Raw genomic sequence first — 23,923 nt, forward strand, 5'->3', positions numbered from 1 at the left:
TAACCCAGGTTGTGATCATGAAGAGTTGCAGGTGCCAGCTGAACAGAAGGGCGGGCTGTGGGCGGGCGTGTGGGCTGCGCTTTGTTGGCAGATGCTCAGAGTGTTTTTTTCTTTCTCCCTCCAGGAAGATAAAAACATCAGATGGGCATCCCGGTGGGACTATATTCTGGAGTCTATGCCTCATACCCACATCCAGTGGTTCAGGTGAGAGCACAGAGCGAGTCTGCCCTTGGCTTCTGCATACTGGCCCCTTGTCCCTTTGAACATCTGTTACTCGCTAATCCTCCAGTCTGGATATGGGCTCAGGGCCTGGCTTTAAGTATCAAGTTTGCAGGGCAGGCCTTCTGTTTCTTGGAGATCACTTCTTTGTCTAGAAATACCTAGCAGGTAGGATTGCTCTGAGGAATGAAGCAGGGAGCGGGACAGAGCACCTGAGCATGCCACCAGCCCGCGAGAGTGTCCGTAAGAGAAGCTGCCGCTGCTCTTACAGCTGTTGGTGTTCTCTCCAAAATGTAACTCACAACGCACCTGGAGGCCTGTTCGTAATGACCTCACTCTCTGCGTCCCACTTTGCTGACTAATCTTTTTGACATTAACTGATTGATTGAAGTCTGTTCCTCAGTAAATTTCGTGAAAGCCTAGGCCGGTCCTTTGTTGATTCCTTGCTGTGTTTACACTGATTTGGGCACTGGAGTTACTTAGTAATGTTGACCATAAACAAACAAAAAATTTGTAAGCAGACTATAAAACAGTAGAGGGCTGGGTGTGGTGGCACAGGCTTGTAATCCCCACACTTGGGAGGCTGAGACAGGAGGATCACACAAGTTCGAAGCCAACTTTAGCTACTTAGTGAGGCTCTCGGCTACTTAGTGAGACCCTATTTCCAAATAAAGTATAAAAAGTCAGTCTGGGAGTATAGCCCGGAGGTAGAAAAGCCCCTGGGTTCCACCCCCAGTACCACCAAAAAGAAAGAAAAGAAAAGAAGGAAGGAAGGAAGGAAGGAAGGAAGGAAGGAAGGGCGGGCAGGGGGTGTAGCTCAGAGGTCGAATGCCCATGGGTTCCATCCCTAGACCCGCAAAAAAAAAAAAAAAAAAAAAAAAAACGTAGGGGCTCAGAATGGAACTCAGAATGCTTACCTGGTAGGCGCAAGGCCCAGGTTTAAACCCCAGGATTGCAAAAACAAAAGCAAGCGAATAAAAACTGTATTGTAATAAGTATACAAAGCTACACAAAGCTATGTATCCACAAGAATGAAACATGATAAAATATAGTTCGTTGAATTTTAGGTAGTTCGGATTTTGATTTAGATTCATGCTATTTTAGTGTTACTCGAACAGTTTTTTGAAACTCTTTAAACTGTTCTGTAGATTAAGGTACAAATTGATCTTGATGTATTTCTTTCTACAGTATAATGAACTCCCTGGTCATTGTTCTCTTCTTGTCTGGAATGGTAGCTATGATTATGTTAAGGACACTGCATAAAGATATTGCCAGGTATAATCAGATGGATTCTACGGTGAGTGGAAACATCTAGTTTTTTATCAACAATAATCCTTATTGATGCTGGATATGCTGGTGTACGCTTATTTATCATCCTGATACTTGGAAAGCTTAGTCAAAGGATCACAGGTTCAAGGGGAGCCTCTGCACCCTAATGACACTCTCAGCAACTTAGGGAGACACTGTTTCAAAACAAAAAGGTATGGGAGCCGGGCGTGGTGGCGCACACTTGTAATCCCAGCGGTTGGGAGGCGGAGACAGGAGGATCGCGCAGGTTCGAAGCCAGCAGTGCTGGCTTAAGAGACCCTGTTTCCAAAATAAAATAGGTCTGGAGTGTAGCCCGGAGGTAGAAGGGCTTCCAGGAACCCCAGTACCACAAAAAAAAAAAAAAAAAAAAAAGGTATGGGAGTTGGGCGGGTGTGGTGGTGCACGCTTGTAATCCCTGCACTTGGGGGGCTAAGACAGGAGGATCGCGCAAGTTCAAAGCCAGCCTCAGCTACTTAGTGAGGCTCTCAGCAACTTAGTAAGACCCTGTTTCCAAATAAAGTATAAAATAGGTCTGGGAGTATAATCCAAAGGTAGAAAAGCCCCTGGGTTCCACCCCCAGTGCCCCCCCCACACACACACACACAAAGAAAGAATGAAAAAAAAAGCTATGGGAGTTTAGCTTGGAGGTGGAACAATCCTGGGTTCAATTCCTAGTACCACACACACACACAAAGTTAAAAGATGCCTCATACAGTGACTTAGGAACTATAATCTCAGTTCTTGGGAAGTTCAGACAGGGTTAGATCTGTTTTTAAAATTCATCTCGAGTCAGGCCTGGTGGCACGTGCTTGTAATCTTAGCACTTGCATTCGGAAAGCTGAGACCTCGGGTCTCTTGTTTGCAGCCAGCACGACTCAGTGAGACTCTGCTTCAAAATAAAGAATAAAAAGTAGGTCAGAAGTTGTAGCTCAGAGGTTGAATGCCCCTGGGTTCTATCCCCAGACCCGCAAAAAAAAAATAAAAAAAAAAAAATAATAATAATAAAATAGGGCTGCAGGTGTAGGTTGGAGGTAGGAATGCTTCTGGTTCAATTCCTAGTACCATAAAAGCAGAGCAAACCCAAACAAGTAAGACCATGATACTTACAAATACGTATCCTCTAACATCAAGCTGAGCTGCTCACAGCCGCTGCTGTGTGGGTAGATTGGTGCAGGACAGGTTAGAGTGCAGGTTTTCAGCTCTGTCCCCTTCTCTCACTTACGTGCCGTCAACTCTTGTGGATAATTCTGTTGAAGATTCCTATTAAGATGACCAAGGAGAGCTGTTATTGCAGGGGTGTGTGTGTGTCTGGAATTGAGGGCTACAGTTTGGGCTGGTGACACAGACTTATTGATATTTACAGACAAGTTACTATACCAGTAAAACAGCTACAGTAGGAAGGCTAATAACATTTGCTTATTTTGGAGATTAATAAATATAGGTTAGAAAGGATAGCATGTGTTTAAAAGTTAAGTTGAATTGCAAAGCTTCATTTAGAATTAGGTAGGAGTCACATTGTCTCTGTAAAACTTCTGTATTTTTAGACTTTAATACACATTTCTTTAGAAACAATTTAATAAAACTTGATATGTCCTCTCTTCAAATTGAAAAATATATTAACATTTCAAAGTTTAAAAAAAGTTCTCCATAGCAGTATGTTCAGCAGTGAGCACATTGTCTTGTTCTGGTGAAACCATGTGACACACTGAACTGATTTTCTTTCTCTTCCCAGGAGGATGCCCAGGAAGAATTTGGCTGGAAGCTAGTTCATGGGGACATATTCCGTCCTCCAAGGAAAGGGATGCTCCTGTCAGTCTTTCTAGGCTCTGGGACACAGATCTTAATTATGACTTTTGTGACTTTATGTAAGTGATATTTTATTTTTGTGGGTCTGGGGATGGAACCCAGAGGCATTCAACCTCTGAGCTACGCTCCCTGTCCTATTTTTTATTCTTTATTTTGAAACAGGGTCTCACTAAGTTGCGAAGGGCCTCACTAAGTAGCTGAGGCTGTCCGCGAACCGTGATCCACTGGTCTCAGCCTCCCGAATGCTGGGATTGCAAGTGTGCGCGCCACCACGCCCGGCTATGTAAATGTTAAATGAAAATTAAAAATACAAAATGCTTTTTCGCAATAATTATTTGAAAACAAGTTCTTTGCCTGGTGTGGTGGCACATGCTTGTTGGGAGACTGAGACAGGAGAATCACAGAGGTTTGAAGCCAGCCTCAGCTACTTAGTGAGGCTCTCAGCAACTTAGTGAGACCCTGTTTCCAAATAAAATATAAAATAGGCCTGGGAGTATAGCCCAGAGGTAGAAAAGCCCCTGGGTTCTACCCCCAGTACCACCAAAAAAAAAGTTTTTCTAAGCAAATGAGTAGGTTAAATCATTTCTGAGATTCCATGTATATTGTTTTATTGGGGATTGAACCTCTGAGCTATACCCTCAGCCCCATTTTATTTTTATTTTGAACTGGTCTTGAGATTACCCATGAACCTGGGATCCTTCTGTGTTAGCCTCCCAAGTGGGGTGGGGCTTTTGTTGTTTTTGTTTTTGTTTTGAGTATTGTGGGTTGAACCCAGGGGCTTTCTACCTCTGAGATACACCCCCAGCCCTTTTTTATTTTGAAGCAGGGTATATTAGTTGCTGAAACTGGTCTTGAACCCGTGACCTTACTTTTTTAGTCTTTCAAGTACTGAGATTATAGCTCTATAAATTTAAGATAGGCTTTTTATTCTATTTAGTAGGGAGAGTTATATAGGGAAGAGCAAATAAAACTAAGCAACCTGTAAGGAGGGTAGGGGCCAGAATTTTCCCAAGTCATTGATCAAGTTATTCAGTAATTTGTTTTCAAAAAGCTAATGGTACAGCCGAGCGTGATGGCGCACGCTTGTCATCCCAGCATTCGAGAGGCTGAGACCGGAGGATCGCGGTTCGCGGACAGCCTCAGCTACTTAGTGAGGCCCTCCACAATTTAGTGAGACCCAGTTTCAAAATAAAGAATAAAAAATAGGGCAGGGGATGTAGCTCGGAGGTCGAATGCCCTGGGTTCAGTCCCCAGTTCCATTAAAAAAAAAAAATGAAGTTCTATCATTTCAAAAAAAGGAAGTTGGAATAACATGACCTCCAATTGTTTGTTTTTTAGTTTTTGCTTGCCTTGGATTTCTGTCCCCTGCCAACCGAGGGGCGCTGATGACGTGTGCTGTGGTCTTGTGGGTGCTCCTGGGCACTCCTGCCGGCTATGTTGCCGCCAGGTTCTATAAGTGTGAGTAGCAGCCGCTGTGCCTGGGTGTGGGCGAGGCTTTGTGAACAGTGGGTCAGAGAGGCCTGCTTGGTGGTTTTTTCTGTTATGGGAATGGCTGTCATGGATTTATCTTTTCAAATGCTTACACAGTAAAGTTCAGTTTGGGCAATGTTCTCCGCCATCCTCTTTTTCTTCTCAACTTAAACAGAGAGGCTTAAACAGAGGGGCTGGTAAGCAGCTTAGAGTTGCTATATCCATGGAAGCTCATGGAGACGAACAGAGGAAGAAGGTCCACAAACGGAGAGCCCTGAGAGCGTGGCGCTGGCTCTCCCTAGGAAGCCCTGGTTGGTGACTGGGATGTACAGATAAGCTAGACTCTGCCAGATAGAATTCTCTCCGGAGTGTGTAGAGCCCTGTTTACGTGTGTGTGTATTTTCTACAAGGATGTGGGGTTTACGTGGTCGTGCGTATCATGATGCTTGTGAGTTGCGGTCAGCCCCTGCCTGCCTCCCTGCCTGTTCTGTGCTGCGGCCCCTTCCCTCCTTGTGCTTTCTGAGCCCCTCAGCCAGGCTGTGCGCCTTCACGCCCCACACCTGCTGGTAGCTGGAGATCCCTCCGACCTCAGGCTGCCTGTTGATCAGGCAGAACCTTACTGGGAGGCTCTGACGCGTGGCAACCAGAAAAACGCTTCATTTTATAGAATCATTTCTAATGTCTCACAAAATTTTATTTAAATTTCAGATTTTTATTAGGCCCAGAAATAATAATTTCATGGCTTCTTTATCAGTATCATTGTGAATCCACTTAATATATGGATTATGTGGGTATGTAGGTGGATAAATTTGTCATTTTTCTTTTAGGGCAGGTGGTACTTATAAGTGATACTAAAGCTTTTCTAAGGATCAAAGCCATTCTCATTTCAGCCGGTTTCGTCTCTGACTTTAACTGGAGCAGAGGAGAACTTTTATATTTCATTGTACAAATTTCAGTATTTGATTTAAGTAGGAAAAAGGCCAAATAAGGAGATAAAAAGGAAAGGAAAATAAAAGGTTTACGAGCTTGTCCACCCTGTGCAGAGGCCACATCTCTTCTCTGCGTAGCTGCCTTGTCTGACACACTCGTCTCCCCAGCCCCTTCCAGAAACTACAGTGCTGGAGGAGTCCAGAATTCAACCGCTGTGAAGACAGACCCTCGCTGTGGACCTGAACGGGGTCCTGTGAGGCCCGAGGGTTTCTGATTTGACGGCACATTCGGGACTGACTCCAAGATAAATAAGGATTCCTCGAGTGTTCCCCTCTGTACCCAGTCCAATGCAGGCTGGGATTTAAGGGGTTTTGTTTTGAGGTTAGGGAAAAAACAGAAAAGAAGAACTAGTCTGGGTGACTTTCTTTTCTGCTGGATTTGTTTTATGCTGCAGCAGAAAGCCCCAGAGCACAGTGCAGGGCGTACTCAGGCAGTCCTGGCGTGTGCCTCGCGGCTGAACCGTTCGATAAGGGCACCATGGCACATTCGCTAGGATCATCTTCTAGGAATGAGTAGCCACTGCTGCCTGACAGCTTAGCAAATGCCAGGCTCGAATATTTGGTTTGCTTTAAAGAGAATCTGCATTTATATTGCTTTTGTTTTCTTTTACAGCCTTTGGAGGTGAGAAGTGGAAAACAAATGTTTTACTGACATCATTTCTTTGTCCTGGGTAAGTGAAATTTTTAATAACTAATTGTCAGCATAGTCATATAGTAACAAACCCTTCTTCATGGAAGCATGCTGTGGCTTCACAAGCCAGAGGAACTGTTAAATGAGCGATGCTGGGACCGCTCATTAAGTGAAGGGCTAAATTTGTTCTTATATTACATACACACAACCAGCTTCTGGTAGATTCGAACCTTAATGTAACAGGCAGAATGATTGAACAAAAATGTAAAAGAGTATCTTCATGATCCCAGGTTAGGAAAAATTTGCTCCCTTAACTAAGGTACATAAAGATAAAGGAGGGAGAGGCGATGTATTTGAAAACTGTGGGGCTGGGGTGGGGGTGGGGAGGATTGCTCAGTGGTTAAAGCACAAGCTTAGCATATGCAGGACTCCAGGGATCGATCCAGGGATCCAGGAGAAAGATTGACAGAGGGAGTATGTTGAAGTAATCATGTATGATTATAGCTATTTATTTATTTATTTATTTATTTATTTTTGTGGTACTGGGGGTGGAACCCAGGGGCTTTTCTACCTCCAGCCTATACTCCTAGACCTATTTTATATTTTATTTGGAAACAGGGTCTCACTAAGTTTCTGATAGCCTCACTTAGTAGCTGAGGCTGGCTTCCAACCCGTGTGATCCTCCTGTCTCTGCTTCCCAAGGGCTGGGATTACAAGCGTGCACCACCACACATGGTTATAGCTATATATATATTTTTTTTTATTAATTAATTAATTTTTTTCTTTTGCGGGTCTGGAGATGGAACCCAGGGGCATTCAACCTCCGAGATACACCCCCTGCCCTATTTTTTTTTTTTTTTTTGAAACAGGGTCTCACTGAGTTGCAGAGGGCCTCACTAAGTAGCTGAGGCTGTCCCCAAACTGCCATCCTCCAGTCTCAGCCTCCTGAATGCTGGGATTATAAGCGTGCACCACCACGCCGGGCTTAGCTATATTTTTTTAAATTTGCTCAGAAGACAAGCTGAAAGGATATTTACATGCATTCCGATGTTCAGAAAAAGCCACACACTGGGAGTGCAAGAGATATAATGAGGAATTAGTGACTGAAGTATAGAAATAACTCACATCTATGACTTTGCAAAAGACATGCAGTCCAAAGGAAAGAGAGGCCCTGGCTACAACCACAAGTCAGAAGGTGGGACAGGAAAAGTCACAGCCACCAATGCCCCCGCAGTTGTCGCTAGGAAAGCAAGTGAAAACATATAGGGGTAACCTTGATACGCTAACAGGGATTCGTCAGGCAAAATCTCCCAGATCCTGTGGCTCGGCAATTCTGCCTTCCTTGTTTATATCCTAAAACACAAAGGTGCAGTATTAACTATATATTATGGTTACGGCTTCATTTTGCTTCTAAGTCTGGTTTTACCCAAAAGTCTGTTGTGTCTCCAGGATCGTGTTTGCTGACTTCTTCATAATGAACCTCATCCTCTGGGGAGAAGGGTCCTCAGCAGCCATTCCTTTTGGCACCCTGGTTGCCATATTGGGCCTTTGGTTCTGCATATCTGTGCCTTTGACGTTTATTGGTGCATATTTTGGTTTTAAGAAGAATGTAAGTATATTATAGTGTTCATTTATTCAAGAGAATTTCAGCTGTGGAAATTAGCATATGCCACCTTGAAAGATTCCATAAAAAGTATTTTAAGAGCCGGGCGTGGTGGCGCACGCTTGTAATCCCAGCATTCGGGAGGCTGAGACCTGAAGGATCGCGGTTCGCGGACAGCCTCAGCTACTTAGTGAGGCCCTCTGCAACTCAGTGAGACCCGGTTTCAAAATAATAAAGAATAAAAAATAGGGCAGGGGGTGTAGCCCGGAGGTCAAATGCCCCTGGGTTCCATCCCCAGACCCGCAAAAAAAAAAAAAAAAAAAAAAAAAAAATTTAAGGCCCGGCGTGGTGGCGCACGCTTGTAATCTCCGCGCTTGGGAGGCAGAGACAGGAGGATCATGCAGGTTCAAAGCCAGCCGCATGCGCTGGCTTAGGAGACCCTGTTTCCAAATAAAAAATATAAAAATAGGTCTGGGAGTGTAGCCCAGAGGTAGAAGGGCTTCCAGGAACCCCAGTACCACCAAAAAAAAAAAAAAAAAAAAAAAGTATTTTAAGAGCCGGGTGTGGTGGTGCACACTTGTAATCCCAGAATTTGGGAGGCAGAGACAGGAGGATCATGATTCATGGATAGCCTCAGCTACTTAGGCCCTTTGCAACTCAGTGAGACTGTGTTTTAAAATAAAGAATAAAAAATAGGGGCTGGGTGTGTGTGTAACAGGGAGGTAGAATATCCTGGGTTTCATCCCCAGCACCGCAAAAAAAAAAAAAAAAAATCTATGAGATAATAAGCTTGTCCTGTGCGAATCTAGATTTCTTTGACCCCAGAGGCATTCTGCCTCCAAGCTACACCCCCAGCCCTTTCTTATTTGAGACCAGGGTCTCCCTGTTGCTGAAGCTGGCTTCAGTCATGCGATCCTCCTGCATTAGCCTCCCACGTACTGGGATTATTGGCCTGTGTCACCACACCTGGCTTTTAAAATGCTGATCTTAGGAATGAGTCGAGAGATGTTACAGATGTAAGCTTAGATTTCAGACTTTTTTAAGTAAGTAGAAGCTAATAGAGATTAATTGGGAAAGAAATGTTGGTATAAACTTTTGAAATTTTGATATTAAATGTTTCCTTTTTAATCTAAAATGTGTGTGTTTCTCTAAGCAATATGTGTTCCTAGTACACAGTACTTAGGATTAGAAAGTGAAGCTGTAAGAAAAGAGACTTCACAGTAAGAGTAGCACTCGGTGTGATGCCTGGCCTTGCAGTAAATCTGTGTGCTTGCTGCTGGTGTGTGGCTTGAAAGGAGAACGCAGTCCAGGCTCAGCTTCTCTCCGCTCCCCTCCCTCCCGCCAGGCTGCCATCCTCACCTCTGTCGCCTCCTTCCACTCTCAGGCTAGGAGGACAGTAGAAATGTATTCTATCACATCAGTGTCTTCCCTCCTACTCTCCCTGCTCTTCCCTGAAAGTCTTAAGTCAACAAAGCTGAAGGAAATGGCATAGCGGGGCTCAGGGTGGGGCTCCGTGCTCGGTGCTGGCCTCTGTGCGGCCCTGGCTCCATCCCCATACACAGCATGGCAGCGGGCCGTGCTTTGTGAGAGGGACCTGGAATGACAGGGCAGAGACTGGAGTAGACGCCACTGCACCTGTCCTGCCGGGCTGCTAAAAGATTTTTTAATTCTTTGGAATTTTGTTTAATGTATGACTTAAAATCTCTATAGAGAGTGAACCAACAGTTTGAATTTTTAATTATGTGAATTAAGTACTTAAAATTCTAAACCTATGTTGGTTAAAAGTTTAAAACTATACATATTGAAGATTGATTCTATGTACATGTAAAGTAAATCTGATCTGTGGGAGTGTTATTGCAACAAAAATGCTAAGTGTTGCCAGCCATGGTGGTGCATACCTGAATCCCAGCTATTCAGGAAGCCAAGGCAGAAGGCTTGCAAGTCGGAGGCCAGCTGGGCAACTTAGCAAGACCCTGTCTAACATAAAGTTTTGGGTTTTGTTTTGCTTTTGCGGTACTGGGAGTAGAACCCAAAGGCATTCTACCTCCGAGCTGCATACCCAGGCTGATTTTATTTCCTATTTGGAAACAGGGCTCACTAGGTTGCTGAGGCTGTCCTCGAACCTGCGATCCTCCCATCTCAGCCTCCCAAGTACTGGGATTACAAGCATGCACCCCCACACCCAGCTTGAAAATAAATTTTTAAAGGTCTGGGAATGTAGTTCAGTGGTAGAGCACCCCTCAGTTGAATCCCCATTACACAAGGGGTGGGGTGGAAAGGAGAATATTTAACATTAGCAGCAGCAGCACCGTATAGTCATAAAATCTCATATGTAGCATTTGTCCTCTTCGTGTTCTCGAGGCTTAGTAAAATTGAGTGATAAAGATGTCATTGCTTATCTCCAATTAAAAAGCATTGACGGAAATTTCAGAACCAGTCTGTTTCTTATTGTAAGTATATAATTAAAGCGAAAAGCCTAATTCTGCCTTTTTACTGGCTGTCATTTTCCGGGTGTCTCTTCCATGCCATTTCCCTGTGTTTCTTACTCTGTCTAAAGCCATTAGTCTGGTAACTACTGGAAACAGTGTTGACTTGTTCCAGGACACAGCGGAGTATTGTACCTGATGGTGTCCGGTTCAGTGCTTCTAAATACAAATTTCAGCTGGATGACTTAAGTAGACTTTCATTGCCATTAGTGTCAGCATGGAGCAGAGAAAAAGCAGGCAAATGATCTTACGGAGAAGAATTTTAAAAATAGATATGCAATTATGAGTCATTTCTTTCTTGTACTGAAGGCCATTGAACACCCAGTTCGAACCAATCAGATTCCACGCCAGATTCCTGAGCAGTCCTTCTACACAAAGCCTTTGCCCGGCATTGTCATGGGAGGGATTTTGCCCTTTGGCTGCATCTTCATACAGCTTTTCTTCATTCTGAATAGCATTTGGTAAGCTAAGGACAGAGTCCTCTTTTTTTTTTGTTACCATTATATGTAATGCTTGCTTTTTCTTTGTTTATATGGATTAGTTCGTATTTTCTAAATGTAAACAGTTCCCTAGTAACCAAAAATTGTAAGAGCCAAAGGTTATTTTATATTTTCTGTAGGAGAAAGAATAATACTGATAACAGCTGATATTAACTGAAGGCTTGGTTCCCACCTCATTTCTAAGACTTAATTTTCAGAGTTCTCTAAGGATGCCCCCGTTGTACAGAGGTGGCGGAGAGGCTTGGAGCCCAAGTAGCTAATGCCGGCGACAGGAAGTCAGGTAGCCTGGACTGCCCCAGAGAGGAGGATGGAGCAGAACTGGATGGTGTGGCTCTGGGGCCTTTCCAGGCTCCAGGTGCCTGCAGTCTCTGGTTCCTTTTTTTTTTTTTTTTTTTTTTTTTTTTTTTTGCGGTACTGGAGATGCAACCCAGGGGCATTCTACCTCTGAGCTACACCCCCAGCCCTGTTTTTAATTCTTTATTTTGAAATGGGGCCTCACTAAGTAGCCGAGGCTGGCACTGAATCTGCGATCCTCCTATCTCAGCCTCCCGAGTACTGGGATTACAAGCGTGCATCACCACACCCAACCTCTGATTTCTTCTTATGGTGATTTGGAGCTACACTGACATGGTACAGAAAGTACGGAGATTTAAGGTGGCATAAAACTAAAACTAAATTAGAGTTTTTTTGGTTTTTTTTGTGGTACTGGGGTTCCTGGAAATCCTTCTACCTCCAGGCTACACTCCCAGACACCTATTTTATATATATATATATATATATTTTTTTTTTTTTTTTTTTAATTTAGAAACAGCGTCTTTTATGCCAGCGAGGCTGGCTTCGATGATGTGCGATCCTCCTGTCTCCACTTCCCAAGTGCGGGGATTACAAATGGGCGCCACCATGCCCGGCTAAATTAGAGCTTTTTAATGAGTAGGACGTTGTTCTTTCCTGATTACTATACTTTTTTTTTTTCCACATTCAACTAAATGTTTCATACATGATTAGAAACCATATGTACTAGCATGACTTTTTTTTTTTTTTTTTTTTGTGGTGGTACTGGGGGTGGAACCCAGGGGCTTTTCTACCTCCGGGCTATACTCCCAGACCTATTTTATATTTTATTTGGAAACCGGGTCTCACTTAGTTGCTGAGAGCCTCACTAAATAGCTGAGGCTGGCTTCAAACCTGTGCAGTCCTCCTGTCTCAGCTTCCCGAGTGCGGGGATTACAAGCGTGCACCATCACACCTGGCTTTTCCCAGACCTATTTTATACTTTATTTTGGAAACAGGGTCTCACTAAGTTGCTGAGAGCCTCACTCAGTACCTGAGGCTGGCTTCAAACCTGTGCGATCCTCCTGTCTCAGCCTCCCAAGCTCCAGGATTACAAGCGTGAACCACCACGCCCAGCTAGTTTTGCTGTCTTTTCATTAAATTTTTATTAAATGTTTTTTTCCCACCAGTCGACAAGTAAACTATAACCATATTTGGATGAATAGGAGTTTCCAGTTATTTCTGAGCAGAAAGGCAAAACCCAGTGACATCTCCATACTCTTCTTTCTGGGGCCACCCACCCCTTCACCATCTCAACCTATGAAAGTTTCTCTTGTTTAATTAGTGTGGTCAAAGAGCAGGCCTGAGTTCAGGATAAGAGAATAGATGGTGCCGCCTCCCGTGTCAGGGCCCAGTCTCAGCTCGGCGTGCTTCCCCGCAGGTCCCACCAGATGTACTACATGTTCGGCTTCCTGTTCCTGGTGTTTGTCATTCTGGTTATTACGTGCTCCGAAGCCACCGTCCTCCTTTGCTATTTCCACCTGTGTGCAGAGGTGCGTATGTGAATGCTAATGCATTGACGGGATTTGTAATTTTGGCATATTACATTGTGAATGATTAATATTTAATAATTGATATTTCTGTAGGTGCGTATTTATTATGATAGAAATTGACCTGTATTCCTAAATTAAATGTAGCCTTCCTTGGGAATGAATTAAAATAATACCCCAACTCAGTGTATTTAGAGATTTTATTTATTTATTTATTTATTTATTTATTTATGTGGTACTGGGGTGGAACCCAGAGGCTTTCTACCTCCGTGCTATTCCCCCAGACCTATTTTATATTTTATTTGGAAACAGGGTCTCACTAAGTTGCTGAGAGCTTCACTAAGTAGCTGAGGCTGGCTTCGAACCCATGCGATCCTCCTGTCTCAGCCTCCCCCCAAGCACTGGGATGACAAGCGTGCACCACCACGCCCGACTATTTAGAGATTTTAGAATGTTAATTTCCTGCAACTAACATGTTGTGCTAAATTTTTTACATTAACTATTATTTCTCTCTGACTTAAAAATTGATATTCTTGTAAATGTTTCTAGAATCTGAAAAGTTGGTAAAAGTGAATAAGTAGGAAAATCCATGACTAAGTTTTGATAGTTAGATTTTAAAGAGTTACATATATGGCAGCAGTGCACATTGAACCCAGGGGTGCTCTACCACGGAGCTATATCCCCTGCCCATTTTAAATTTTTTATTTTAAGGTAGAGTCTCACAGAGTTAGTGGACACTGGCCCTGAATCTTCAGTCCTCCTGTCTCAGCCTGTGAAATAAACTCAGAACTATATAAATAAACTGTTACATGTTGCTTTTCTTCAGGAATCAAATTTTGAAACATAGCCTAATGCTTTAATATTCATAAGCTGTTTTAATATTTCCTCCCATGTTTTAGCCAGTTTTTAAGTCACTTCAGGACAGATGGGAGGTGTTCTTGGCGCTTTAACGCGGTGGGACTGTGCAGTCAGTGGGAAGGTGATTGTTGCTCTTAAGCTTGTTTTCCTTTCTCCCTAGGATTATCACTGGCAGTGGCGATCCTTCCTCACTAGCGGCTTCACTGCAGTCTACTTCCTAGTATATGCAATACACTACTTCTTTTCAAAACTGCAGATCACAGGAACAGCAAGTACAATTCTGTACTTTGGTTATACCATGATAATGGTTTTGATCTTCTTTCTTTTTACAGGTAAGAAATGAATAGTGTTAGCTTGTAAGTTTTTAGACAAATAATTCATAAATATTTCACTTTACAAAGCCCGCCAGGGTTTCCGCTCCTCATGCTCTCAGTACAACTCAGCATTGTCTGATGTGCCCACCTTGGAGTATAGCAGCTCAGTAAACCAAGGCGATAAAACATAGCCAAGGGAAGAGGGCGCGACCGGGCCTCGAGGTGCGAGTGCGGCCCGGGCTGCTGTGCTCCTGGCTTGCCCGGGGCCTTGGTGGGTTATTTTTATGTGTGTGGTACTGGGGTTCCTGGAAGCCTTTCTACCTCTGGGCTACACTCCCAAACCTATTTTATATTTTTATTTGGAACAGGGTCTCTTAAGCCAGTGTGGCTGGCTTCGAACCAGAGAGATCTCCTGTCTCCGCCTCCCAAGCGCGGGGATTACAAGCGTGCGCCACAATGCCCGGCTTTATTTTGTTTGTTTGTTTGTGGTGCTGGAGATGGAACCCAGGGACATTCTACCTCCAAGCTACACCTCCAGCCCTACTTTGTTATTCTCTATCTTGAAACAGGGTCTCATTGAGGCTCCTTTCTCAGCTTCCTGAATGCTGAGATTACAAACCACCATGCCCGCTCCTTTTTTTTCCGGTATTGAGAATGGAACCCAGGTGCATTCTACCTCTGAGCTATTTTTTATCCTTTATTTTGAAACAGGGTCTTCACATTGCAAAGGGCCTCACGGAGTAGCTCAGGCTACCTGCAAACCCACATTCCTCCTTTCTTGGCCTCCCAAACACTGGGATTACAAGCATGCACAACCACACCTGCTCACTGCCCACTGACTTCTGAGTTGCTCATATAGTCTTTCTTTTTTCTTCAAGAATGGGAAAAAAGAAGCCATGTGTGGTGGCGCACGCTTGTAATCCTCGTACCTGGGAGGCTGAGACAGGAGGATCTGGGTTCTTGGCCAGCCTCAGCTGTTTAGTGAGGCTCTCCTCAACTTAGACCCTATATCAAAAATAAAGGATTAAAAATTGGGCTGGGGTGTGCCTCGGAGGTAGGATGCCCCCCTCCCGGAGGCTCAATCGCCAGAACCACGGGGGAAAACGAAAGAAGGAAATGAGCAGAAGTCATTGCTGCTCAGTGAAGAGCGTGAGAATGGAGAGAGGAGACAGCAGGACACTTGGTGCCTGAATCTCCACTTTGCAACCCAAGTGCCTGATGGGATGTTATGTACACCATAGTGACATTTATTTGATCTGTATCTGTGTAAATTTTGTCATTTGAATTTTGGAGCCATCTTAGGTTGAATTGGCAAGTGTTTTGTGTATCTCAGATCCCTTTGTGTGCTTGGTTATATAGTGAGCGACTAAACAAACAAAATTATGGGTCTCTCTTTGTCATAAAAAAGTAGTATTGTACAAATTGCACATTTAAAACTTTAATATTAGCCAGGCGTGGTGGCTCACACTTGTAATCCCAGCATTTGGGAGGCTGAGATGGGGGGACATGGTCCGAGGACAGCCTCAGCTACTACTTAGTGAGGCTCTTTGCAACTCAGTGAGACCCTGTTTCAAAAAAAATAATAAAAAATAGGGCTGGGGGTGTGGCTTGGAGCTTGGAGGTAGAACATGCCTAGCTTCCCATCCCCAGTACCGCAAAAAAAAAAAAAAAACTTTAATATTATCTTGTATGTTATATGAAGAAGTGTAGTAGCCAAAAAGAAAAAAAAAAAGAAAACCAGTGTCGTTGCTTTTGCGTCCCTGGTGATAGGACAAGCTCTCGGTAGGTGAAGTGCTCAGTGTGGGCCTGGCTGCAGGTGCTTGTCGGCTCCGGGTTCCAAGCCATCAACCAAGCTGGGCTTGGGATATGTATCTTGATGTTATGTACTCAGGTCCACAGCCATAAATCTTACCTAAAAGTCTATAAGACAAGGAATTAATATTTTTGTGCCACTGTGTTTGTGTGTCCGTACATGAATATGTAGAAATGAAAGCTTAACTAACTCCTGATAACACTAAAGCATTTGTGCTATGATTTGATTAAGTATATGTTCAGTTAGTCTCAGTGAAGAGCAGGCTTAACTATTGCATTTGTGAATACAGCAGCTATAAAGCTATGTGTTCCTGTTAGGGGGCTCTCGCTTGCTGCATATTAAATTAACCCGACATTGTCATTAAATTTACAACTGAAGTTACCAACTCTGGGGAAATATGTCTAATTAGTCTTGACAGACATTATATTTAGAGTATTCTCATACCTTGAAAAAATAGTAGCAGTTTCCATTTAGAATGAAATATTGTTAAATAAGAAAGAAAATTTGGCATCCTTTTCATTTTTAAGTTTTGTCTTGTATATAGTAAATAGTTTATATTATGGAGAGCTCAGGAATTATAACTGGATAAAAATGTTATCACTTTTTGTAAGAAATTTGAAGTGATTTTATATTTTTTGAAAAAGCTCATGAATCTGTAGTATATTTCCCTGGCCGGTAATAGTTTATAGTTTTGTGACTTTTTAAAAGGAACTAGTCATTTTAAATCTGAATTTTAGTAAAAATTATAAACTTTCTTTGCAAAGAGGTTTATCTGTGTTTTTTTCTTTCCTAGGAACAATCGGCTTCTTTGCATGCTTTTGGTTTGTTACCAAAATATACAGTGTGGTGAAAGTTGACTGAGGAAGCCCAGTGTGTCCAGTGAAAACAAATAAATTAAATTCTTCACCAACAAAGACCTGTTTTCGTGACTACCTTGAGTTTTATCAGACTTATTGGCCTAGTAATCCTTCAAAAACAGCATACTTCCAAATACACCTCTTCCCATACACCTGTCCCTACAAAATGTGTTTTCAACACTAAAGCATTTGTATTGTGATTTGATTAAGTATATATTCAGTTGTTCTCAAAGAAGAGCAAGTTTAAATATTATGTGCATTTGTAAATACAATAGCTATAAAGTTTTCAATTCTAATGGCAGAACCAGAGGAGGCCGTAATACTGATGAAATGCAGGACAGTTCATTGTAAATAGGATTTTCTAGGCTCGGTAGGTGGAAAGAATTATTTTTCTTTGAAGGAAATAACTTTTTATCATGGCAATTTTGAAGGATGATTCCTGTGTGTTCACTGGGGATGTGGCTTTAGAAACCTTGTACTGGTCGTGACTGTTCAGACCTTCTTCCTGTCTTGTGTTGACTTCATCATTCCCATGGTATTGGCCTTTTAAACTATGTGCCTCTGAGTCTTTCAATTTATACATTTGTTATCTTAATAAATATTGTAAAAATGTCTCCGTCGCATCATTCCCTGTTAAGTGTTCAAGGAGAGCCCTTGGATCTGTAAGTACAAATCTACTTACCAGTGGTGTTTTAAGAGGATTTATACTGTTTTATCAGATTTTCTCGAATTTTGTTAATGTTAACACTTCCTGAGTTTTGAACTAAATGAAATTTCAGTCTGTGAAACAGTAACAGAAATTTCAGTCCTGCATATCTAGTGAGATAAATGATGTAAGTCTAGAACTTATTGTGGGCCTTACATAACCGCTGTCACTAAGGATTTTATATTCCTGGCTTTTTCTTTTTTTCAAGTCAGGTTTTATGATCTATAATACATTAGCAGTGACTATCATATCTTCATCTTTATGATGATACTGTTTTTATTTGGAGTTCACAAATAATTTTTTCTTAGAGTTATATCATTGCTTTTTCAAATTGACCTAACTGAAATCTATTTATGTAGAAAATAGAAATTTGAGATGATTTCAGAGATCTGCTTATATCTATGAGAATATTCATTTGTATTAAGGGGCCTGCTTGTTGCTTATGAGAACAAATCAGAAATTGTCATTAAACTTAAAACTAAAACTACTAGCTGTTGTTTATATGTTTTTGGGTTCTTACTAAATATAATTTTACATCATTGTTTAACTAAATATACTAGCCAGGCGTGATGGCACGCACCTGTAATCCCAGTACTTGGGAAGTTGAGAGGAGGATCACAGGTTTGACGCCACCCTCGGAACTTAGTGGGACCCTGTTTTAAAATAGAAAAAAGGGCCAGAATGTAACTTGGAGGTAGAATGTCCCTGGGCTCAATCCCCGCAACCAAAAAGAAAAACTGACCTGTTAGGGGTCTAGTTATTTTTAACCTCACATACAGGATTTAAAAGTTCCTTTCTATTTTAGTTTTAGGTCTTTTGCACTATAACAGGTACCATTCAGCTAAACAAAGGAAGGTTTTACTTAAACTCTTAATTTAGATACCACTTTTGCTTTATTGGGTCACAGTCGAGGGTTTTTTTACGTTAACTCCAGTGAACAATTAGTGATTAAAATCAGTCAGTAGCCAGGCGTGGTAGGTAGCACATGCTTTTAATCCCAGTACTTGGGAGGCGGAGACAGGAGGAGGACAGCCTCAGCAGGTAGTGAGACTCTCATCAACTTAGTGAGACCCTGTTTCCAAATAAATAAATATGGCTTATGCATGTGCAGGTGGCCCTAGGAAAGGCCGAGTCGTGTTGCATCGGGAGGCGGAGCTAGCATTCCAGAACCCCAGGGCAATGTCTTTTGTGAGCTGTCAGCTGGAAGAAATGACAGGAAACATCACAGATATCCTGTTAGCGCCTGTTAGCCCCTTCTTTTTGTCCCTGGGGTTTCTGAAAATCTAGCTATTTTGCAGGACTGACCTGATCACTAAAGCACACTGTTTGCAGCTGGTCTTGTTGCCCAGAACCATGTTGTGGTTGTTAACGGGGCTTGAACCCAAGGGGTTCTACTTCCAAGCTAAACTCCTGTGATCCTCCTGTCTCAGCCTCCCCAGCGGGATTACAGGCGTGTGCCACCACCCCAAACACCCCCAGGCCACCCAGCCTTTCAGGCAGCACCCTGGCTGGCTGGCATCTCCCAGTTCTTGGTCCCTCAGTGCCGTCACCCCACACTTGACTCCACCCTTATCTGTCCTTTCTCTCTGCTCCTGGGTGGCTCCCATATTTTTTCAGCTTTCCCTTCTGTGTGTTCAGATCCTCCCTCTCCTTGTTCTCTGTTTTGTTTTAGTAGGGATGGGACCCACAGGCATTCCTCCAATGGCTAAACCACCACCTCCCGGCTAATTGAATTTCATATTTGGAAACAGGGTCTCGCTAAATTGCTGAGGTTGGTGTTGAACCTGCAGTCCTCCCATCTCAACCTCCCAAGTACTGGAATTACAAACATGCACCACCGTGCCCGGCTCTGTTTTTAAATATGTCCAACTTTCTGTTAGGCTTAAGAAAAATAAAAATCCTCTGACCCGTTTCTCCCTTCTCTCCTTCGTTTGCTCATCCGTCTTGGCCACACTTCCTTCTCAAGAGCCTGAGGTCTGCTGGTCTCTGATGCCATCTCATCTTCTACCACTTTGTAGCCTGGATTTTGCCAGGTTATTGATGACACCCAGTCTCTCCTGGAAGCCTCATCCCAAAAGCGGTGTTTCTCAGAGCCGAGGCCCGAGTCACCTGCCTAGAATCTCAAGCCACTGTTTCCACGTATCTCTGCGTGTTCTGCTCCTAGGGTAGGAGAGGCTGCATGTCCATCCTTGGCCTGTAAACTGCTCTGTCAGCGCCCTGTGGTCCCTCTTCTGCCCGCCCAGTAAGGTTATGTTCCACCTGCTCCGTCTTGGCCTAGTCTCACCTGGTCGTCTGGGTTTAGTTTCACTCTGGTTTTTATAGCCATCGCCTCTGTCTCCTGCAGTAGCCGTCTGCTTGCTGGACAGACTGGTGGTTTTGCGGAATCCCGCGATCGTTACCTGAGCCGGCTCCTCGGGCCACTGGCTATGGTTGAATGCACTGATGTGGTTAGAGCCCTCGTGATTCTTTTACTTACCAGAAGCCCCAAATGTGAACAGTGCTGCCCTGGGACCAAGCCACCAACACGAGACCTTGGGGGACATTCTAGTCCAAATGACAACCGCCTGCTTTGGGGTTTTAATTTTTAAATGCTGGGGTTGGAACCTGGGACTTTGCACATACAAGACAAGCACTGTATCACTGAGCCACACTACCCAGCCCATAATTGTTTTTTCTTTTCTGTGTGTTACTAGGGATTGAACCCAGTGGTATTCTACCCCCGAGTTATACCCCTATGCCCTTTCTTTCTTCTTTCTTTCTTTCTTTCTTTCTTTCTTTCTTTCTTTCTTTCTTTTTGTGGCACTGGGGGTGGAACCAGGGGCTTTTCTATCTCTGGGCTATACTCCCAGACCTATTTTATATTTTATTTTGGAAACAGGGTCTCACTAAGTTGCCGAGAGCCTCACTAAGTAGCCGAGGCTGGCTTCGAACCTGTGCGGTCCTCCTGTCTCAGCTTCCCAAGCGCGGGGATTACAAGCGTGCACCACCACACCGGCTCGCGCAGAGGTCTTTTTGAAACAGGATCTAGCTATGTTGCTGAGAGTTTCACTAGGTTGCTAAGGCTGGTCTCCAACTTGCAATTCTCCTGTCTCAGCCTCCTAAGTACTGTGATTATAGGCATGCACCACCATACCTGGCTTATACTTTCAGTTTTTAATGAACAGAATACTGTCTACTAGCAGAATAAATTTCTCACCTTTTGCTTACGGATAGCCTATCAATCCTATACTTCACGGTAATTTATGTTATTAATAAAATATTTTCCCAAATTAGTGTTTTTTCTCCTATAGCCTAAATAGATGATGACCTAATTTCTTTGTATACAATATGACTTAAATGTAAAAAATTATGCATTTTACTTTGATAGAATCCTATCTGTTTCTGCTTTGTTTTCTCCTTAGCTATGTAATTTAAAGTCTTTTTTTTTTTTTGGTGGTACTGGGGTTCCTGGAAACCCTTCTACCTCCGGGCTATACTTCCCACAGACCTATTTATATTTTATTTGGAAACAGGGTCTCTTAAGCCAGCTGAGGCTGGCTTTGAACCTGCGCGATCCTCCTGTCTCCGCGATCCTCCTGTCTCCGCCTCCCAAGCGCGGGGATTACAAGCGGGCGTGGTGGCCGGCTAATTTAAAGTCTAAGGACTGAAAACTGTTTCTGCACCTTGCTTTGGCTTCTGGGATTCTGCTGATTTCTCCAGCCTGCTCCATTCTGTTTCCGTCTAGTCCTCTCCTTTGGTTACTGTGTTTCCTTTTGTTCTTGGACCCATAGTTATTTGCATTGTAGTTAATAGTGGACTGTTTATTTTGTAAAGAAGAAAACCTCACTCTAAAAAGGCCTGTATCCTTTGGGTGGGTGTGTGTGTGTGTGACTGGAGATGGAACCCAGGGGCATTCTACCTCTGAGCTACACCCCCAGCCCTATTTTTTATTTTTTATTTTTATTTTGAAACAGGGTCTTGCTTGCAAAGGGCCTCGCTAGCTGGCCACGAACTGCCGTCCTCCTGTCTCAGCTTCCCAAATACTGACATACAAGCATGCGCCACCACGCCCTGCTTCTTATTTTTAGCAAAAACTAGGCTAGGGCACATGAATGGTGTTGACCATGCTAAAGAGCCCTCTAGGAGGTCATAGGTCATTACACAAAGCACAATTAATTGGAGACTTTCAGACAAGAGCAGTCAAGAGTGACAGCGAGACTCACCGAGTGAGGCCGGGCGTGGTGGTACACACTTGTAATCCCCATACTTGGGAGGATGAGACTGGAGGATCGCGGGTTTGAGGCCAGCCTCAGCTACTTCACGAGGCCCTTCACAACTTAGACTGTTTCAAAATAAAGAATAAAATAGGGCTGGGGTATAGCTCAGAGATAGAATGCCCTGGGTTCAATCCCCAGCACTGATGGATTGATCCTCGCAACTCAGATCAGAGGAGAGGCTTGTATCGTGGTCAGGGCAAAGGTGGGTTCCTGGTTGGTGTGAGTAATATCAGAGACGTCAGGCTCCCTCCTGGCACTGCCGCCGCCAGGGCCTGGTCGTGCGGCTGCGCGCACCTCTCATGGCAGGCCGGGAAGTCGGGTCCCTGCAGCAGTGCTTCTCATAAGTAGGTGTATATTTGTTGACTAAAATTAGGAATTGAGATGACAGGCGATATTGGTTTCTAAATATTTCAATTATTAATAATGACTTAAAGACACCATCTCCGTATTTTGTTTAGCTCTCCCATTCCAGAACGTGCTATTTTAATTCCATAGAATTGTGCATTTTAACGCGCATCCAGCAACGTCGTCTTGTGCACTTGGTCTCGTTCATTGACAGTTGTTCCAGCAAATCAGCACTGGCAGGACTTGGCCAGCTCCGCTCCACACTTAGACTGAACTGTTACCCATGGAACCAGCCCGAGCGCAGAGCTACGAAGAGGCTAATTGAAATCAGAACGCGAGGTCACTCCGCTTCAAACAAAACAGATGGCCCTTCTTGCCACACTTCTGTCAAACTTGGGGAGGGGGCGCTTGAAGGCGTTTTCAACTCCCACACACGCTCACTTGCTCCTTAAAAGAATTTTGCAGAGCTGCAGAGCTGCCGGGGCGGGGGCGGGAGGGCTTCCATCGCAGAGTGCCTTTCTCCTTATTTCAAAGTTCTAGGAGAGAGCATTCAACAGGCATGTTCACGACTTGAAGCTTCACATTTATATTAGTTCAGGTATCCTTTGGAATAGGCATCTACATACGGGGCGCACGGTTCTAGTAGAATGAAGTCACACTCCTTTTATCCCCGCAGTCACCAAGGTCTCCTTTGGAGACGACAGCTGGTAACAGTGATCTCCAGTTAGCTTTTCAAAAATTGCACTTTCAGCTGAGCAAAGGGGGCTGTAATCCTGGTATTTGGGAGGCCGAGGCAGGAGGATTGCAATTTCAAGGCCAGCCTCAGCAACTTAGGTCCTGTTTCAAAAATAAGTAAAGCCAAATGTGGTGGCACACGCTTGCAATCCCAGTACTTGGGAGGTTGAGGCAGGAGGACTGCAGGTTTGCAGCCAGCCTCGGCTACTTGGTGAGGCCCTCTGCAACTTAGTGAAACCCTGTTTCAAAATAAAGAATTAAAAATAGGGCTGGGGCTGTAGCTCGGAGGTAAAGAGCCCTGGTTTCCCCTGCTTTCAACCTCCCAGTATCGGCCCCAAAAAGAAAATTAAGTAAATGTGCTGGGAATTAAACCTGGGGGTGTTCTACCTCTGAACTATATCCCCAGCCCTTATTATTATTAATTTTTTTTTTTTTTTTTAGCGGTACTGGGAATGGAACCCAGTGGCATTTACCTCTAAGCTACACTCCCAGCCCTATTTTTTATTTTATTTTTCCTGAAACAGGGTCTCATTGAGTTGCAGAGAGCCTCACTAAGTAGTAGCTGAGGCTGGCCGCGAACCACGATCCTCCTGTCTCAGCCTCCTGAATGCTGGGATTATAAGTGTGCGCCGCCACGTCCGGCTTGTGGTGCACGCTTGTAATCCCAGTACTTGGGAAGCTGAGACTGGAGAATGTGGGTTCACTGCCAGCCTCAGCTACTACTTAGTGAGGCCCTCCACAACTTGCTGAGACCCTGTTTCAAAAATAAAGAATAAAAATATTGGGCTAGGGGTTTAGCTCAGAGGTAGAATGTGCCGGGGTTCCATTCCCAGCGCCACACACACACACACACACACACACACACACACACACACACGCACACACACACACACACGCACACACGCACACACACGGCACCTCTGATATTTAATAAATACGTAAACTGGTGTAAGCCACATTTTGAGAACTGTTAGGGAAGAGAAATGAGTGTGCTCAAGAATTTAAGGAGGAAATGTCTCCCTCCCTATCCCACCTACCCAGAGGCAGGCCAGGAGGATAACGGCAGCTCTGAGAAAGGCCTTGCAGATCCCAACTGATGGGTCCCTCACCCCAGGCCATCTGTTGCCACCCAGAAGTGCAGCCCTTTGCTAATGAGCTCAGAAACTCCCTGTCAAAACAGCCTGCCTTCCGCTGCCTGCGCGGTGCC

The 23,923-nt window shown here is 43.9% G+C and overlaps 1 protein-coding gene across 1 annotated transcript in view; it reads left to right on the forward strand.

Moving 5' to 3' along the window:
* TM9SF2 (transmembrane 9 superfamily member 2) overlaps window positions 1-16,678 on the forward strand; it is a gene marked incomplete at both ends in the record, with an annotated part of 48,665 nt that extends 31,987 nt beyond the window's left edge. Inside the window, 10 exon segments of the mRNA XM_080689526.1 lie at window positions 125-204; window positions 1,408-1,516; window positions 3,260-3,392; window positions 4,672-4,791; window positions 6,406-6,463; window positions 7,873-8,032; window positions 10,822-10,973; window positions 12,724-12,835; window positions 13,851-14,022; window positions 16,611-16,678. Coding sequence (XP_080545652.1) covers window positions 125-204; window positions 1,408-1,516; window positions 3,260-3,392; window positions 4,672-4,791; window positions 6,406-6,463; window positions 7,873-8,032; window positions 10,822-10,973; window positions 12,724-12,835; window positions 13,851-14,022; window positions 16,611-16,678 — 1,164 coding nt within the window.
* Window positions 16,679-23,923: the final 7,245 nt, after the last annotated feature.

The sequence above is a fragment of the Muscardinus avellanarius genome (genome assembly GCF_963383645.1).
Source record: "Muscardinus avellanarius genome assembly, chromosome: 2".
Taxonomy (NCBI): Eukaryota; Metazoa; Chordata; class Mammalia; order Rodentia; family Gliridae; genus Muscardinus; species Muscardinus avellanarius.